The sequence below is a fragment of the Osmerus mordax genome, chromosome 2 (genome assembly GCF_038355195.1).
Source record: "Osmerus mordax isolate fOsmMor3 chromosome 2, fOsmMor3.pri, whole genome shotgun sequence".
Taxonomy (NCBI): domain Eukaryota; kingdom Metazoa; phylum Chordata; class Actinopteri; order Osmeriformes; family Osmeridae; genus Osmerus; species Osmerus mordax.
Window position 1 is genome coordinate 23096762 of NC_090051.1, and position 20626 is coordinate 23117387.

At 43.4% G+C, this 20626-nt stretch overlaps 1 protein-coding gene across 1 annotated transcript; it reads right to left on the bottom strand.

The window, feature by feature from the left end:
* Positions 1 to 10947: 10947 nt before the first annotated feature.
* LOC136959990 (lactase/phlorizin hydrolase) lies at positions 10948 to 19629 on the bottom strand. Its single transcript, XM_067254262.1, has 15 exons — positions 19543 to 19629; positions 19018 to 19088; positions 18838 to 18918; positions 18319 to 18412; positions 17990 to 18071; positions 16445 to 17892; positions 15591 to 15859; positions 15152 to 15442; positions 14846 to 15044; positions 14197 to 14399; positions 13643 to 13749; positions 13042 to 13173; positions 12662 to 12885; positions 12109 to 12345; positions 10948 to 11802 (listed from the first exon to the last, which is right to left on the bottom strand). The coding sequence occupies exons 3-15, from the start codon at positions 18874 to 18876 to the stop codon at positions 11576 to 11578; spliced, it is 3552 nt and encodes a 1183-aa protein (XP_067110363.1). The 5' UTR covers positions 18877 to 18918; positions 19018 to 19088; positions 19543 to 19629; the 3' UTR covers positions 10948 to 11575.
* Positions 19630 to 20626: the final 997 nt, after the last annotated feature.

The window sequence follows — 20626 nt, forward strand, 5'->3', positions numbered from 1 at the left end:
GTAGTCTTTTTAGTTATTAGCGATGATACTCGGCTCTCCATAGCGTAGGCTACACAAGCGTTTCCGCCTTGATGTGCGCAGTCAATTTCCTCAAGCTTAATTTCCACCGTGACGGGGGCAATCGCAGAAAGTTGCTTTTGTCGCTTGAATCATCCACTTTGAGAAGTTGAGGAAAATTGATTTTTATAAGGCTTGTTCACGCACCCTAAATAACATTTCAACTGCACGTTATTATGACTTGACTGTGAACACATAGATTTCATTGAATGTCATCTTTGAAATAATATGCGTTTGTGCATTTGTGCATGTGTTTACATGTTGATTTGTGTGTCTTGGCGCGTTGACTTAAATTGCATGTTTGTCTTTCTGGTAGGGTGTCAATGTTTTATGTTGGAAAATAAACACAGTTGAAAGTTTTTTCATAAAGCCAAAGTATAGGCCCTGATTTCTAAAATGCAGTTTAAGCCCATTGTGAAATGTAAGAAGCTCTATTAATTAATTAACTTTTAATCCTTTATACAAATAATTTCAAACTATGGCCAACCAATCACTGTATCCTTTAAAGCAGTCCAGAGTATTCTGGGAACATGAAGACGTCTGTGAATTCCTAAAAGCTTTAGAAAGAGAACCTACTTCCTCAGTCAACCAGTAATCTGCCGGTTTTCAGCAAGATGAAATGCATTACTTGAAATCCATCGCAGTCACACCTGGGACTTAATCACCTCGAGTTGAACCATTTCCTTCTCCCTGCCTTTGGCCATTTGGAGAATGTGTACTTGTGTATGAATGTGGATCACAGTTCCAGTGATATTCGCAGAAGGACAAGGACATGTTTTTCGGAGTTTCAGCGAACTACTTGAAAATAACAAAGAGTGGATCTGTGAACTTAAAATGTGCAGCATTGAGGACCATCCTGAGAAAACCTGCCAACATCTCTCCCCTCACAGCTCGCTGGTAGAGTGGGGTCCATTTCGAATCAGGAACTAGGCGAACACCCAGGATCTTCACATGATTCATCCATAATGCAAACATAGAGGGTGTGTTTTACTGAATTGCAATGCGACATATTCTGTCCCACATCTATCCTAGTCTGGAAATCCCTGAGAATGGCTCTAGCTGGCTGTCTGCGGACTGACTCAAATGGATTCTGAGCTTCAGTCAGAGCATATGGCAGCTGTGCAAATGGCACAATCTGTACGGCTGCCTGCTTTGAAACACTCCAAGAGGCTGTAGTTAGAAAACATGGCTGTCAGCTCCTGCCCTCGTCTCTGCCTGGTGGACATCCTGCCCTCGTCTCTGCCTGGTGGACATCCTGCCCTCGTCTCTGCCTGGTGGACATCCTGCCCTCGTCTCTGCCTGGTGGACATCCTGCCCTCGTCTCTGCCTGGTGGACATCCTGCCCTCGTCTCTGCCTGGTGGACATCCTGCCCTCGTCTCTGCCTGGTGGACATCCTGCCCTCGTCTCTGCCTGGTGGACATCCTTCTCCAGCTTCCACAGACAGTGACAAATACACTGCTGATGTAGAATCGGCTTCCCACGCATCGATATACAAAGGATTTCAAAACACAAGTGCATTATTAGAGGCAGTCATTAGGAAGAGAATGCTTGAGGTGCTTTTGTCTGTGGAATAATCAAAGGCAGAGGAGCCTGATTAACAGGCATGACAAAACCTGGTTGAATGAGTCCTCGGATAAACAGCAGCAAATCTACTTCTCAAGAGGGAAGAAAGAGGAGGGTGAGCGAATGGATGAATCCGGAACAGGAAATGTACTGGATGAGTTTAAGGGCTTGCTGTGGATGACAAGCAGGCTGGTTGGGTAGTTAGGGGGGAAGACACACACACACTTGTCAGGTACTGCAGTTGTTCCCTTCATGTCTGGCCCCAATCCAGGTGCACCTAAACTGGTGTACCAACCAACCAGTGTGGAGGCAGGAGGCAGGAGCCATGAAGCAGGAGCCATGAAGCAGGAGGCAGGAAGCAGGAGGCAGGAGGCAGGAAGCAGGAAGCAGGAGGCAGGAAGCAGGAGGCAGGGGGCAGGAGGCAGGGGGCAGGAAGCAGGAGGCAGGGGGCAGGAAGCAGGAGGCAGGAGGCAGGGGGCAGGAGGCAGGAAGCAGGAGGCAGGGGGCAGGAGGCAGGAGGCAGGGGGCAGGAGGCAGGAAGCAGGAGGCAGGGGGCAGGAGGCAGGAAGCAGGAGGCAGGAAGCAGGAGGCATGAAGCAGGAGGCTTTCTTTACTATATAAATTGTTTTTATCCAATTCTGCCAGGAAGACCTATTCGTATCGGGCGGCCCAATCTGGAGCGCCACAGAGACTTTGCTGCCAAACACACCAAATACAATATCTAACACAGATGTGCTCGCGTGCCAAACAGAGGAGCCTGTTGTGTTGACATCGTGAACGCTCTTTAATAATGTGGCAATATGTCTTCCCTCTTTCTCTCAGCACACTCTCTGGTAATTGGTTTGTTTCAGGTTATGGTTCCACCGCCCAACTATGTGAACTGAAATCATAATGTAGGATGATAAAAATGTGCACGAAACACTTCGAAACGTGTATTTGACGGCTTAATGTGGATTTCGGAATTCTGCCGTGTTAGATCGCTACATTACGTCTTTGTCACCTTTGATGGCCTACCAGCCAAATTGATTAGTCACATCTGGGAGGATTGTATAATGGACTTAATGCAGGGAAATTACATATAATATCTTAGCTAAACCGGAGTGGTAGATGCAAGATAACTGCTCTTCGTGTGAAGTTTCTAAAGAGTTTGTTCATTTGCACTGACAAGTTTTAGGTCTACGTTAATGGAGGCTCAGATCCTCATCAGATCTTATAGAAGACGTTGAAACACTAGCTTAGTTTAGCCTCGATGTCTGAGTCGCTAAAAGGGGACCGTTCACAGTTCCCTCCAGTGCCACCCTCTAATTACAGCAATTATTTGAGAGCAATAAGTAGACTTTTCCCTCCGTACAAGATGCTAACGCTGTAACCTGAGATGGTGTATTAATAGCTCTTCCTTACTTTCATGCATCCGTTGCTAAGTGAAATCAAGGTACACAATAGAGCCGCAAGCAGTATTAAAAATGTTACATGTCATCAAATCAGTTTTCAAAAGAACAGTGGGTGAGTCGGCTCCGAATCGAAGCTCAATACGGTTCTCTTTACAAATACACAACTTAGCTTTATGTATTCAAAAAAGTATACTCATCAAACATCTATTTAATCGGAAACGTAAACAGTCACGAACACAACGATTAAGAATTCAAGTGATTTTAAGATGTTACTAAAATAAACAAACATCCACGCAACAACAAACATCCTCCTACAGTGATGAAGTGTTCCTTCCCATGTGTGGGTCCACAAGGGATAGAAGCCCTCCCATTCTAGGTCGATGTTGCATCACCAGCACAGCACAGCACTAGTAACCACCAGCCCCATGCTTCCTCAACTGAACCCCAATGTGCATGGCACTGTAACAGCCCCCTATAAGCCCCAGCCTGGCACCCGCACACAAACAGAAGGCCAGCACACCAACCGCCTGGCACCACACAGCACCCAGACATCACTGGGGGAAGGGCCTTGCGGGGGGAATGCTGGGACACATCCTGTCAGCCTGGTGGTGCTATTAATTGTTTCCGGAAAAACTGTGGCAGACCGGGAGGAATATTGAGAACTAATTGAAGGGCTGGATGTGTACATCTGTCAGATGTGGCCGATCAAACGATCCGTCTGAGCCTGGCCCCATGAGGGGTGGAAGGATGAGTCAGCAGACAACTTGTCTGTGATGAGACAAGGTTTTAAAACTTTTAACGCAAGGTTAAACATGGCTGTGTGACAGATGCCAGAGTGGCTGTCTGATGTAAGTCAAACTAGGATGGTGGCGTGTTTTCCGCTGGGTTGCGTGTTTGTCACACGTGTGCGTGAAAACAACGTTTGAGAACACAACAGCGGAACAGGTTGGTTGCATGAGGTTCAGTGGCGTCAAATGATTTGAACCATTACAGCTCCTATTAACTTGTGGACCTGCTAAACCTTTTTGTACTTTCGTATTTTATTGTTAAATCCACATGATTAAACGCCTCAACATGAAAAGGCTCACCAGGGGGAAACAGGTAGCTGCTGGGTTTGATTTGATTTAACAGTCTACTCACACTGTGAGATAAATGAAGGATATATCAAAGTCACTTGCGTGTCACATGCAACACGACGGATGTGGCTGATGTTACCGGGGTAATTATCTATCTCTACAAATAGCAGCTAAGTGATGTAGTGTGTTCAGGGACTTCTAGTGAGCTCTGAAAGGTTACAGCTATTTATTCTCTCACAAACAAGGAATCAATCAGAGCCATGCTCTTCAGGAGCAATCAGTCAAATAACCAAATTAACCTTTTATAAAACAGATAATTTCTCTGAATAACCCAGCAACAAAGGCCCTGCATGTCAGCCTATGACCCAGCCATGTAATGGCTATGCTAATCAGCACAGTCGGGTGATCACAACTGTCTTCACAAGGGAACAGAAAAGAGAGAGAAGGGAATCAGAATCAAGTTTAATCGCCAAGTAAGTGTACACAAACAAGGAGTTACTATTTACTATGGAGGGCATTTGCATACAGGAAATGTATAATAAACATATTGAATAGAACAGGATAAGGGAGGGTTGAAATGTGCGTCCTCAGATTATGTGTGTGGGGCTGAAACCTGATGGAAATCTGTGTGACTTCAGTCTGCGTGACTTCAGTCGGCGTGACTTCAGTCTGCGAGACTTCAGTCTGTGAGAGTCAGTTGTTCGCAGGAAGCTGAAATTGTATTTGACCCTTGGTAAACATCGATGCATTTTGTTCATCCTGCAAACCTTCAGTTGGCTGTTCGCCAGCTGTTGGCAATCCTGCTGTTTCACTGCAAGTGCCAGAAACAGCCAGCCAGCCAGCCAGTCAGTCAACCTTGGGAATGCACCAATACTCACACAGCCCCCAAATGTCTTTGAATGACCAATCCAGACCTGCCAAAATCAGCACCACACCATCCTCCATCAACTCAAAACTTTGAGGTATTTTTTTTCTCAAACTCTCAGAGGGGTCTAGACAAACCAACATCTGGTGGCTAGAAGTGACTGGCGTGTTCAAAGGAAAGATCCGGAAAGCACAGTGGTACCCACAACAGGGATCACTCTTTTCAATTTCCTGCTCCAGTTTCCACTCCAGTTTTATTTTGTGTAGGGACCTGTAAACTGCCAACCACACAGAGACCAAACACAGTATTTAGCTAGTAAAACGGCGTAAGGGAGTGAAGAAGAAATTAGATTCTGCAATAGCATGATGGAGGAGCTGCAGGACTGTTCTCGTGCTGAGATGACCGGGGTTTCTTTTACCGAGCAGGGGTTTCAAACTCAAGGAGCTGAGACATGTAGCCACCATAACACTGTGCAGATCTGATTAAATGGACTGTGACTAATGCTGTCACTGGTCTATCCAAGGCAGTTTTAGAAACTCCTACTCACAATCATTTCATTTCAGTAGATATAAAATGTCTGGTGTGGAGCTGGAGGCCACTTGCTGTACCCAGCAGCCTCTCTCATCAGATGCCCCTCACCCACACGTGTGTTACTGTGTGTGCCCGCTTCACTAATGAGCCTTGTAAAACTTTACAGACAGCTACATGCTAACCAACCTGAATGACCACATCCAAGGTTGCCACAGAGACCAGACACAACAACAACCCAATGAACATTTATAAGCCTACAATATTTTGAATATTTTTTTTAAATATAAAAGTGCACAAAATGCAAAATCTCTAAAGTTGCCACATGTTGCATGTCACAACTATTTTTGTTGAATTGTTATACTCACACACTCATTTCTTTTAAATGTACAGTAACATAAATGACCTCTACACTGTGATTTATTTAACAAGCAGTTTCTATGAGGGGACATAAATAACCAAATTCAATACCTTTGCATGAATTATTTGTGAAGCATATCTGTGTCTAACAGCAGTGTCCTCTCTATGAACATGAGGCTTTTTACGGTCAACATGACTCTAAGCTACATCGTATGACTCAGGGAAACCAAAGACTTGCTTCCCCCAAAAACAGAAACTGTGAGAACAGCTCTGTTTCTTCTTGTGAAATCGAAGCCATTTTCCCCTCTTTGAGGTTCCCAGGGCCAAGCCTGTCTGAGGCCATGGAAAAGGATTTCAGTAAAAAGATTTGCACTTCATCTTCAGCATGTGAGGATTGTCATCAGGAACGTTATTTCCCATCCTTAGTCCATCCCACTAGCACGTCAGATGAACGGAAAAGGAGCTTGCGATTCACAAATACATCAAACTGAGTGTCTCTGGTAGGATCAAGTGTAACATAGAAGGTACTGGGTGGGACTAGTATGTCCACTGTACTGTATTTGTCATCCATCTTTTTCCATTCAGGGATTACGCTAAATCGAATTATTCCACTATGTATATCTTGATAAAAAGTAAGTATTCACACAAGATGTTCTGCTGTCAACACCCAGACAGCGCAGCAGTTAAAGCAAAACACTGGTCTGAAATATAGTCACCGTACTCTACACTGGAGTAGCACTTACAAACATACTCTGCATCAACACTCTGCTGAGCTCAGAAGGGTTACAGAGAAGCCCGCAGGCTGTATGTTTTTAAGAGGGTGGTGGATCATATCGCTGGCTCCCAGCTGGAAACATTCTTCCAGTATTACATTGCTATTATTGAAGAGAAAATATTCCTGCTCGGTTTGGGGCGGGGTTGGAGGGGGGGGGGCTCCCATTCCTTGTCCCATCCCGGGGGGGGGGGCTCCCATCCCGTACCAATAATGTTTTCCTGCTCTAGCGTTTCCAGTGGGAAGAAGCCCTCTGCCTCTTTCCTGGAAAGGGAGTGTGTGACACAACCAAGGCTCTGCAGAGAGAGAAAAACACACCACTGTGTTCATACACAAAACCCCTTTTCCTCAATGAAAGTGAATATATGTAGCTCCATGAATTGACTTTCTCTTCAATACAGAGATGTACACGAGGTTTAACACATAGGATAACGTAACCACATGAACTACATGAAATACCAAACTATAGGTTCGCCTGGCTATAGCTTTGTTTCATTCTTGGTATTTTAGGTTTGATTCTAGTCATTCCAAGCCTAAAACAAACTGTTGAGTTTTACAAAAGTTTATTTCAAATGCCACAAATATACCATCATAGATTGTAGAGCACGATCTCTCCAGTCACAGGCTTTGCAAGAACCCTGTCGGACCTCTTGCTCCTGCAGACACCATCCCTCCCTCACACAGACCAGCACAACTCTTTCTCATTGTTCCTGAAAGAACTACTAAGAAATGGCTTGGGTGCAATGTGATATTCAAGCAAGATAAAAATCAATGGACATTTAACAAAAAATGGTTGGTAAATGTCACCTGCTTCCACTTAACAATACAATAAGAATCTTCTACATTCACAGACAAAGCGTGTCAGTTCTAAAAGCAAACATACCCAAAGTACTGGAAAAAAGTACCCTTTGTTTATCCAGGCAAGTGAACGTGGAACCGGCATCGAAGGTGTTTGGCAGCGTTGCGTGAGTCGGAGCAGTCTGCTGGCTCAGGGTGTTGAGGGGATTGACCGGACTCCCTGCTGGGCGGGACCACTGAGGGGGGGGGGACCATGCAGAAGATCCACCTGTGGAGAGCTAACGCGCACTTCCTGTGGAGATGGAGTGTTGGTCTGAAAAACAGGTCTTGAGGTCCAAGTAGGGGGCCTGACGAGGGCCGTGTTTTCTCTCAGTACTTCTTGCGCTGTAGCTTTTCAATGTTCTTCACTCTGTTTGGGGTCTGATGACGTGCTGACGAAACGTAGCAGTTCAACTGTTTTATCCTGTGTGTTCACCATGGGCAGCATTGTGTCATGATAAATCTTCACCAAAACATATTTTTAAGGCAATGGGGAAAACACCGGATGTATATAATTTATTAAATTATTGCACCATTAATATGACATGAGAAAATGCACTTATTTGGACTTTTAAGTGCAAAGATAATCTAGAGTAAGACATCCGGTCTCATAAATATATAATACAATACAGACTGTCCACAGGTCTGTGGAGTGAAGGCCTGTATAAGCAGTATAGACCTGCAGATAATTGTTGTCTTACTGTAAGCTATAGGTACTGTTAGTTGTTCTGAACATTTGGAGTTGTCATGTTGTACACCAACTCTAACACCTTCTTCAGGCACACAAAATACTTTCAAGTATACAAGAGCATCAACATCCCTGTTTGTCTGGTTGTTTGTTGGTAGGTGAAAATGGTTTGCCTGTAATGATGTGTAATGATGTGTTAGCGCCCCCTGGTGGTCAACGGATGACACTGACAACAAATGTTTTTGAAGATACATACAGTAGCTGTACCTTTTATTAATATTATACACACAAGTTTTACACTGACACAAACAAATTTTCAAGTATAGTGAGAAATGGCATTCAAACTGTAGGGTTGATTTCAGAGGACAGTGAGTCTCAAAGGTTTGATTTCTACATTCACTAAGGTGGGTTCAAAACACAGCCTGGTCCGTCATGGGCCAGGCTGTGTAGTCAGCGTAGTCTTTAAAGGCTTCTATGATGGAGGCATTGGTCCGTCCTCCACAGTCTTTGAGAGCTTGAGGAAGGTCCCACTGGTGCAAGGTGACAGCAGGTTCAATGCCAGACTCAATCAGAGTGTTGAGGAGCTTGTCGTAGTACAGAGGCCCTTTCTCAGAACGGCCCTCCTGGTGGCCGGAGGGGAAAATGCGGGCCCAGGAGATGAGGAACTGGTAGGTGTTTACTTGGAGACCTCGGAGCAGATGCACATCATACTCCACCTTGTGGTAACTGTCACAGGCAAGGTCAGCCGTCTGACTCTCATGACCATAAAGGTCCCAGATTGTCTCCCCTTTCCCATCTTAGGGTTAGGGTTAGGGTTAGACCAGCCACCCTCAACCTCGAAGGACTGACTGGAAGTAGTCCACTGGAAGCCTGGAGGGAACAACTCATTCAGGAAGTCATCTCTCTCATGGTGGGGGCAATCCACCCTCACCCCCATAGATATATATAAAGACTAGATGTCTTACGGCGGAGTCTAGAACGTCCGCACATGGCGGCCATCTTGCTATGGTCATTTAAAAAGTACATGTAGCATCAACACAAGGTTATGGGTGAGCGAGTTGACTGTAGCAAGATGGCCGCCATGTGCGGACGTTCGACTCCGTTGTCCGGCAACGCGGACGAGACATCTACCCTTTATACATATCTATGCTCACCCCTAGTGATACTTTCCCCCAAATATGAGGCTACAATGGGCCAGCAGTGAGTGTTGTTCTTGTTTTCATGTGTTAATGAAGCTTTAGACTCTAAGTATCTGTGTCTTTGTAGTAAGTGCTGCAGTAAATCCCTCTACGTGACTGTAGATGAACAGATATGGAAAGCTGTTAGCAGTTAATGATTGATGAGAGGTTACAGATAATGGTCATGATTACAAAGAGCCAACTCGAACATGCATGCAATAAATATCCTCAATACACCTGTATAACCGTGATTATACATTATATCTTAACTAAAGAAATGCAGCACACTTAAGTCTCTTTTAGTTATGCATGAATGTTTGCAGTGTTCACTCAAAATAATTCTCATGCGATAAATACAAGACATAATCCATCAAATCAAAGAGAGGTTTCACCTTTGCCAGGAAACATGCGATGGTAAAGATGGTAGATGTTGGCGTGGGCGTAGAGCGCATTTTGGAGCCCTGCATCTCCCAGTTCATCAAGGTGACTCAGTGTCACCCAACAGCGTGCAAGCCTTCCAAACTCCAGGAAGGTGTATTCAGCAATCTGCTCAAAGCTCTCGGGAAGAGAGGGGCTCTCCCAGCCCCCATAGCTGGGCCGGAGGGCTTCTGGCACAGCAGAGCGATGTAAGACCACCAGGGGCTGGAGGCCTGAGTCCAGCAGCTGCTCCAGCAGGGTCCGGTAGCAGCTCACCACAGCATCATCAGGCTGACTGGGGAGGCCTGAGGGCAGGAGGTGAGCCCAGGACAGGGGCACTTTGAAGTGAGTCGCCCCCCTGCTCCGGAGGAGGTGGAAGTAGTCTCTGGTGTCCGCTGGGAGAGGATGACTGCAGTCAAAGACATTCAGGTTGTCGTCCTTCTCTATCTGGGAGGTGAGGGGTCCTGCCAGTAGCATGAAGTGCTGTTCTCCATTCTCTTCATAACAAAGTCAGCTATAGATACCAAGCAGTTGAAGGGAGAGAACCCTCCACAGATACATCATTGTGTACAAGTGAGGGTAGTTTGTTGAGTCCATGCATCACACACATTTTATTGTGTTGATATTTACAATCTTGAACTTTCACACATGAACTTTACGTTTCATAACCATTACGTGGTTTCATAACTACTTAAATCATTTCATAAGGATTTGATGGTCATAGACCTTTGTTATTGTGATGATTTATTGTGCTTGGAATGTTTATAATTGCCATATTATTTCTGATAAAGGCAGGGAGGTGACATAAGCAAACCGAATAATACATTTCTGATCTGAATGTCAATTCCTTTAGAAGCTAAAGAAAAATGGGTCTTGTATTTTTACATCCCTCATCCCAAGATGAAAAGTACTCAATGTACAGCATGTGCCAGTCTGGCTTGTCATTACTACAAAGCACACAAACTTACAAACGTAGCTTCTCTTAAGTTGAGGAGTGTATGCCAGGTACTGATTAACTGGCAGGAGAGACCTTGTTTTTCTTGAGGCTCTCAAGACAGGTCACTGTTGATGTGTATCTTGTAGTGATAGTACTGGTAATTGTACCGCTGAGCCTGAAACCAAGGTCTTAACTAAGCTCATTATACAAGAGATCGAAGAAATACAATTAATGTGATGACCACACATTGAATTTATTATTTATCAAATAAGCTTCATGAGGTTAATCAGCAGTAATTTGTACATACTAAATAAACAAATACAAATCAGATGTACAAGGACGTACATCTTGCTGCCTGTAAGATCAGGAACCTATTTTGACATGTGAGGTCCTGTTGTATTAGTTGGGAGTATGAGTTCATTGGCATTATTCATTTTTAATTGACAAAGCAAGACAAATGCGTATTCACTGGTGATTTATTTAGACCTTTTGTAAGCACATACAAGAACAATGAAACATTTAATGAAATAGAAAGAATGTATCCGTTTCATCAGAGTAATTCTGCTTTTGGTGTCACTTTAAATCATACAAACATATGCACTGGACTGAATAACATAAAAACTGAATTACTGTGATTCTTGTAGAAAACACTTTTCTGATTTAGCAATTCCCACACAGTCCCACATGTATCTGCTTAAGTATGAAGCAAGGAAGCTACAAGCCAGCTTGATGTGAAAGTATTATAGAATAATCCATATATTACCACACCACTATTAAATATGCATTGCTATTGATATGAAGTAAGTCCAACCACTTGCAAATGCAAGTATTAGCTGGGTTTACTGTCATGCCGGCTTTGTAAGAATGAGTTATTGTCCAGGTGACTCATTTGAAGACTGTTCTCCTTAGAATTTCTCCCTTTTATCAAACTGTATAGTTTCCACATTGGATCGTTTGTTCCTCTGTTTTGTCTTGAAGAAGCAGTAGGCCATGGTGAAGACTGACAGAGCAGCCGCCAGGAGAAGAGAGAAGATGACATAGAGACCAACTTCTGCATCTTCAGATGACAGATCCATACCCAGGAAACTCACAGCATTCACAGCGGTAGGGAGTGTTGGAGGTACAATCGTACCTGTGGCAAGAATAAAATGAAGGAAAAGGATATTCATTGACCAGCCAGGGACATTCAATGTTTTATAAAGCATAGTCTTGGTATGACAAACTGTGCAGTTTGTCATACCAGTGAGCAATTACTGTCTATTAAATATGTGAAAAAATCCCTTCAATTGACTTTCTGTCTACTTTCTGTGTACTATTACATCTTAAAACAAAAACACAAAAAATGAACGGTGTAATACCAGCAATATATCAGATGCTTGTTGCTAGTGTGAAAGACAGTCCCAACAGTGGGACACACACACACACACACACACTCTACCTTCGGGGTCTGGGTTCAGGCACTCGTGGGGTCCCAGAGCCGGATCAGGAAAGCCGTTGCAGGTGATGATAGCAGCATAACGAGCTACAGAACCTTTGGCTACGCGGGGAAGACTTGGGTCAGAGTGATTCACATAGAACAGTCCGAATCTCTCACTAAATCCGGTGGCCCACTCCAGATTGTCCATTAAAGACCAGGCGGTGTATCCTCGAATGTCCACTTTATCCAGCAGATATGCTAAAATAAAGGATTTGTTTGCATTAGAAACTCTGCCACTTTTACCATCTAATACTTTTTTAAATTGGCATTTCTCATATTGTTATTGTTATCCTTTGTTTTTGGAGGTAATTTTTCTTTCACTTTACTTGTACGAATGCATTGAAGTACAAACGGAATAAAGTCAGATAAGTTTATATCGCTACTGTCCATCTATCAAGGTGCTTACGGTTATTATATATATATACATATATATACGTATACGTATATATATATATACAGTATTATATATATATGAGCTATTGCCCCTGTCTAAGTTAATATGATTGTTTGATACCCTTGAGGAGTTGATTGATGTAGCTGTCATGGTAGTGGGATCTGTGAATGTCGTTGAGGTTCACAGGACCTCGTTCCGAAATGCCGTTTTCTGTGATAATGATGGGAGGGTTTCCATATTCTTCTTTAATAAAGTTAAGAATTTTTCTGAATCCGAAAGGAGAGACCTTTAGCCAGGAGGAACCTGAATCAAGCCAGCTACGGTCTGCGATTGTCCCTGCACCCCTGATACACATGAGGGGAAAAGATGATTTGACACACTGTGTAGTAAAACAAACAGTAATCATGCAACACATTTTTTTCATAAAAATGACTTTATACATGCCAGTACCAGTTAGGGTGTGGTGTCAAAAGCACAAGGTCATAGGCTTCCAGTCTCACCTATCAGCATCATAGTGCTGCAGATTCCCATAGGCCACAGGAAAGGCCAGGACAGTGGTGTAGTGGTTGAACCCAAAGTAATCATGGGTGCCTTTTATCCTCTTGATCTGCTCAGGGGTAAACTCAGGAAGTCTGTGGAAAGACCACGATACAGTTATCTACCATTAAAATAAACTTCTTAATTTCACCGTTGTCAATATAATGAGCACAAGGGATGATTTGGTACTGATTTCTTAGTAGTAGAAAAGATGACAAAGCACAGACAAAGCAAATCATTTTTGGTCGAAATATTAGTCATGCATAAATAACTAACAAAATGTGTGTATAAGATACTCCATCTCCATTATAGGCACTAATCTTTAACCAGATCAACATGTGAATATTTTGTATATTAGCCCATTTTAGCCAACACCACTCAGATTGGATGAATTTTGATCTGAGGACATTTACAGTAGGTATGATGGTGCTTTTGATCTGAGGACATTTACAGTAGGTATGATGGTGCTTTTGATCTGAGGACATTTACAGTAGGTATGATGGTGCTTTTGATCTGAGGACATTTACAGTAGGTATGATGGTGCTAAAATTATAATTTGCATACCGAGACTTTTTCAAGCCAGCAGCAAAGCTTCTCTCTCGAATGATGGTCTTCATTGTTTCACTATAGTCTCCATTGAATACAGGGTGAGCAAACCAGCCTATGTAGAACTGCAGCAACAGCACGTTATTGGAAAGGGTCAGATGTTGTAAACACATAAATCAACCAGATAACACAAAACACAGAGCTACATACTCACAGCCAGAAAACCAACCATCATTCTCCCCTTTTTTACACATCGTTATCTTAGTACATTAGGAAGTATCTTAGTTATTGGAAGTGTGTAGCTACCTCTCACATCTCTACATGACACAGTACCTGTAATCTCTCACATCTCTACATGACACAGTACCTGTAATCTCTCACATCTCTACATGACACAGTATCTGTAATCTCTCACATCTCTACATGACACCAGTACCTGTAAGCTCTCACATCTCTACATGACACAGTACCTGTAATCTCTCAAATCTCTACATGACACAGTACCTGTAATCTCTCACATCTCTACATGACACAGTACCTGTAATCTCTCACATCTCTACATGACACAGTACCTGTACGACCCGCCGTGCTGCATCCACATCCTCCTGCTTGTTGGGATTCCGAGGCTCTGACCAATCAGAGTTGATTGTGATGGAGATGATGCCGCCCTGCTTTGCTCGGTAGGTGGAGTTGTAGAGGTGCCACGCCTCGGCATGAGCCTTGATCAGGTTGTGGCCCACGATGTAGGGCAGCGTGCCCGGTCTGAAACTGATGCCTGCCCATAGATGGAACTATGAGTCAGAGACCTGAACTGTGTCTCTCTTTAATATTTAATCTATGACATCAATTCTACTTCTGACAACACCTGAGCAGGATGAAAAAGCAAAGATCCCAAAACTTTTTGGCAAAAATAGTTTTGCCCCAAAAATATTTGCAGAAAAATGATTTTCTGGAAAAATTGGATGTAACATTGCAGCATCCCAAATGTTGCCATCAGAAATGTTTGGGGTCAATTTTTTGGTGGTCAAATTTTTTGTTTTTGGGGGGGCAAGAAATATTTAGTCCCACAATTTTTTTTTTCAAAACATTTGGGCAAGAAAGACATTCTGCTAAAAGTTTCTTCGCAAAACAAAATTTGAATTTCTCCATTTGAGCAGCCTGAATTTTGTTCTATTTGAATTTCTGAAGCCACTGATTTGCTTCCATAGTCCTGTCTGTTACCTGGGGCAGCAGCACCATAGCCATGGCCAACATTGGCTACATTGTAGGGTTCGTTGATGGTGATCCAGAACTTCACTTTGTGGCCCAGGCGGTCAAAGATGAAGTCAGCATATTCAGTAAACCTGTCAACAATGGTGTCATTCTCCCACCCGCCAATATCTTGTAGTGCTTGTGGAAGGTCCCAGTGATAGAGAGTAATCTGAACACAGAATCAGACCAGGACAAAAAAGGAGGAAGGATTGGATGCTGAGTCAGTCAGGTGTGCATAGTTTGATAAAAATTCAGCAAAGGCTTTGTCAGACTCACATGGGGTTGGATGTTGGCGGCCAGAAGAGCGTCTACTAATCTGTCATAGTAGTTCAAGCCGGCCTCGTTGATGTGTGCAATGGTGCCTTGAGGCATCACTCTAGGCCAGGAAATGGAGAACCGGTAGTGGGTCACCTTTAGCTTCTTCAAAATGGCAACATCCTCTTCTATCTTGTTGTAGCTATCACATGCGATGTCTCCTGTGTCATCGTTGAAGACTCGGAGAGGGGTGTGGGCAAACTTGTCCCAAATACTAAGGCCCTTTCCATCTGCTCTCCATCCCCCCTCAATCTGGAAAGACAACACTGTTAAGGATCTTTCGGTAACACTTTAGATGCAGATGCTTGGCTTAAACAATACAATGACTGTTTGTTGTTCATGACGTTACAAATTACCGCATCATACTTGATATCCTGTAGTGTTCTAATTAACTAGTTACCTGATAGGAGGCTGTGGCTGTGCTCCAGATGAAGTCCTTTCTGAAGTGTCCATACAGCGGCTTCTCATCCTCGGTGAGGGGAAAGCCATTGTCCCTGATCACCTGACTGTAGTAGAGCCCTGAGCGTTTAGGAGTCCTAGGACGGCTTAATTGGGTGAAGTCTACATGGTACAGCCCAAAGCCTACGGTGTAGCCATTGAGCCACTCAAAGGAATCCATCAGAGATGCTGCAGTGTATCCTCTCACCTTCACATTGTCTAGGTTATGAGCTGTGGAGACATAAGACACAACGGTACTTAGGAATGGTTTGCTGGACCCCATGTTAGTTTCCTCAAGGATCGCAATGACTCTTGCTTAGAGCCTTGCTGCTCTTGTTGGTTAGTGGTAAGTGATATAAATTGTTGAAATATTTTTTACTGTTGCTTGCTTTTCTACAGGTACACTTGCACTTATAGCGATTCATGTTGTTTAATTGTAACTTGTTTAACTACATGCTCTTGTGGTTCTTCCCTTTGGCACTTATTTTGGTTGTTCACAATATGTGCTTCATGTTTTGGCTACCCGCAATGTTTTTGGGGCTATCTTGTTGTTATCAGTGACCTATGCACTTTTGTAAAGCTCTCTCTTGGAAGTCGCTTTGGATAAAAGCGTCTGCTAAATGAATACATGTAAATGTAAATTAGAGCATCCAACTTTGTTTACAAAAGAAAAAGAGAGTAGGAAAATGCTTAACAGTTGCAGCAGCTTTATCCGGCGGAAAACAGACAGCAACCTTGTAAAAAGCACTGAAGGTGACACTGATAACACTGTCAAGCTTTTTGTATCGATAAATTGTAAAGTATTTAAAAGTTTACCTTTCAGAGCCTCATCAATATATGTTTTGTAGTAGAATATTCTGGCAATGTCATCCACAGTAGTCTTGGTGTCTGTAGCAACTCCATTCTCTGTGATGTAAATTTCCGGATCTCCATACTCTTCCTTGATCCAGTTGAGGAGCCTTCGTAAGCCCCATGCTACCGCCCTCTGTTTACTGATAGCAGTTGTGGGGGCGTCACTGTCCTCCTCCTCTCCCAAGTCCTGGTCAAAGTCGTAGGATTCAGGAGAGAGCCTGGCAGTCACGTGACGAACTATCTTTGTTGTGTAAGCGTTTATGCAGAAGACATCAGCAGTTCCCTGGATGAAGGCCTTTTCTTTTTCAGTGAAAGTTGGAAGCCTTGAGTCTGTCAGACCCTGGAGCTCACTCTTATTCCCCACCTGCCACTTCATTGCATCGGGATAGTCTCCATTCCTGAAGATAGGATGTGCAAACCATCCCAGCTGGAACTGAAGGGCTCGATCAGCAGCAGCTATCTCCCGAGGAACGTTGATGTCTTTGGGTTCAGCCCAGTCAGCATTGAGGGCAATGGACACCAAGCCTCCTTGGGACTGACGGTACTTGTCATCATAGGTGTGGTAAACCGTGGCATGTGCCTTCAGAAGGTTATGAGCAATTTTATATGGACCATATCCAGGATTCACTTCATTTGGTGGGATCTGCCCAAGACCATATCCTGACCATGCGATAGTATAGGGCTGGTTGAAGGTCATCCAAAACTTCACTCTGTCCCCAAAGGTGGAGAAGCAGAAGTCACAGTATTCATTGAAGATGTTGATCATCTGGATATCTTCCCAGCCGTAAAAGGTTTGCAGGACTTGAGGAAGGTCCCAGTGGTAGAGTGTTACCATGGGGGTGATGTTAGAAGCAAGGAGACCGTCAATGAGCTTGTTATAGTAGTCAACTCCTTTCTGGTTGAGGGAAGTGCGGAGACCTTTGGGAAAGATTCTGGACCAGGACAGAGAGAATCTGTAGGACTTGACCTCCAGAGCCCTGAGCATTTGCAGGTCCTCCTCTAAACGGTTGTAGCTGTCACAGGCCACATCACCAGTAGCATTCCCAGGAATGTTACCAGGAGTAAAGTTGTCCCAAACACTCGGACCCTTCCCATCTGCGTTCCAGCCTCCTTCAATCTGGTAGGCTGAGGACGCCACTCCCCAGTAGAAACCCTCTGGGAAGTTACCGTAATGATACAGTTTCCTCTCAAAATTAGACTGACCAGAAAACTTCTCCCAAACAGTCTTGGATGTGGATGGTACTTCAGATGGTGGTAAAGAGGGCCGTTGTAAAGTGATTGGAAACTTTTGAGCCCACTTGAAACCTGAAGGGAGCGACTCATTCAGCGAGCTTTCCCGCTCTGTTTGGTCCTGGTTTCTAAACTTTTCCCTCAGGCTCTGGTAGCCTCTCTCTGAGACTTCATCTGAAAAACTGGTTGCAGAAGAATGATGTGTTTAAGAATACATATACGAGAATGTCTGAAGACTACTTTTGCAAAGTCAAACATTCAAATGGTTCTACTTGTTACCTAGTAGAGTCCATCTTGACCAGCTCACTTAATAAGTCCACCATGTAAAATCCCAAAATAGGCAGGTCCTGGTTACTCAGAACTGTGATGTATTCACAACACATATGCATGGTATCATTTTTATATTTTTTCACTTAATAATAATAATAATAATAATAATAATAATAAAGATGTATATGTATACTGTTTCTTTAATATTATAAAAATACACATTTATTATTCATTATTATAATGAATAATATCCTTCATTATTATCAAATACTTTAGATTATAAAAGTTACGAGAAGCAATTTGCCACTCACGGTCAGCAATATATTTTTGGGATTTACCTTTTAGAAAATCTTCCAGAGAATGTAATTGGTCCAAGGAACAGCCCTTGACATTCATTTTATAAATCAGAATGCCTATGTACCCACTGGTCCACTGAAAAACAACAATGTGAGATCAAGAAAAATAATTTTCTGTGTATATCTGTGTATATCTGTGTATATCTGTGTATATCTGTGTATGTCTGTGTATGTCTGTGTATATCTGTGTATATCTGTGTATATCTGTGTATATCTGTGTATATCTGTGTATGTCTGTGTATGTCTGTGTATATCTGTGTATGTCTGTGTATGTCTGTGTATATCTGTGTATGTCTGTGTATGTCTGTGTATGTCTGTGTATGTCTGTGTATGTCTGTGTATGTCTGTGTATATCTGTGTATGTCTGTGTATGTCTGTGTATGTCTGTGTATATCTGTGTATATCTGTGTATGTCTGTGTATATCTGTGTATGTCTGTGTATGTCTGTCAGAAGGGGGAGTGGATGACAGCACATTAGGGAGAGATTGATGCTTAGCCTACCTGTAGCCTTTTCAGCTCCTCTGCAAGGTTTGATTTCATGCAGTCATATTCTATCTGAACAGGCAGGAAATCCAGGGACCTCTAAATAGGAAATACATATACAGTAGATGAGAAATTTCTTATCAAAATCATTAAAACTCAAAAGATATTTTTTCAGGTGTATCTTGGCTTTATCCATACCGTGAGCGTGGATTTATGTTCAGAAAGAATGGCTAGATTGCTTGTGCTCAGTACAATCGATACACGTCCCCCTGCGAGAAAAGCAAATGCATAACTTTCAGGTTGAATATAAACCAAAAATCATGTACACAAACTCTGCATTATCTGATCTACTACTACATATAGATATCACATACCAAACATGAACACAATCTAGACTACTTTAAAGTAAACACTTCCAACATTTGTAGTAAAAGGGAAAAATGTGATTGTTTTGTGTGTCAGCAAAATGATCTCTCTCCCTTTGCCCCAGATCCTAAACATTACAATGTCATGGTTATGTCAACACTTAACTAAAGACAATCTCTTCAGATAAGCCTAGCAATATGCATATGCTATTGAGGTTGAAGGCTCAGGCTGTGCAATACAACTGATAAGCACATTGTAGATATGCAACACAAGTCTCAAACACCAGGTCTTGACCGGTGAATAAAAACGGTAAAACTAGGTGTGTATTTTTGATGGTTCTTTTTAATCAAACCTTACCGTTACCAGGGAACAGACGATGATAAAGATTGTAGATGCTGGCATGGGCATGGAGGGCATTCTGTAACGGAGTTGGAGAATCTGAACCCTGCGCTTCACCGTCCAGCTCCTCCAGGTGACTCAGTGTTATCCACGAGCGAGCCAGTTCACCAAACGTCATGAAGACAAATTCAGCATACTGCTCAAAGACCTGTGGTAGTCCCTGGCTCTCCCAGCCCCCATAGCTGGGCCGGAGGGCTTCTGGCACAGCAGAGCGATGTAAGACCACCAGGGGCTGGAGGCCTGAGTCCAGCAGCTGCTCCAGCAGGGTCCGGTAGCAGCTCACCACAGCATCATCAGGCTGACTGGGGAGGCCTGAGGGCAGGAGGTGAGCCCAGGACAGGGGCACTTTGAAGTGAGTCGCCCCCCTGCTCCGGAGGAGGTGGAAGTAGTCTCTGGTGTCCGCTGGGAGAGGATGACTGCAGTCAAAGACATTCAGGTTGTCGTCCTTCTCTATCTGGGAGGTGAGGGGTCCTGCCAGTAGCATGAAGTCCTTGTCATCTTTTTGACACCAGCAACCACAAACAAACAGAAGGTGAAAAGTGAGAACCTGTAACAGGTACATCATCCTAGCCGGCGTAATGGCAGCTAGGTATATGCTAGGAAGCTCTCACATGAATACTGTACTCTCACTTAAACTCATCATTACCTCAAACCTAACAGATAGGGAAGGTCCATTCAAATAAGGTTGTATGGCTGATAGGGTGATAAGGAGACTGGACTTGAGACATTGATAAGGATAGATTCCTTGTCAATGTTTTCAACGTCAACTTTATTTATCCTTCAAAATGAAATTAGTGTGCAGCAGGGGTCAGAAACACATACACAGAACAGCACCGCCAAATGCCAACAACATTACACAACACAGAACACACAATAGACACCTTCCCCAAAACCCAATGACAAGTGTCCAATTGGGACAGTAGCCTACAACATGAATCCATCACAATGGCCATTGGCAGGAATAATAAAAAAAAAAAGATATCTAGATGTCAGCCAAGTGAATTTAGGTTCCTAATATCCATAAGAATGAAGGAATCTCTGG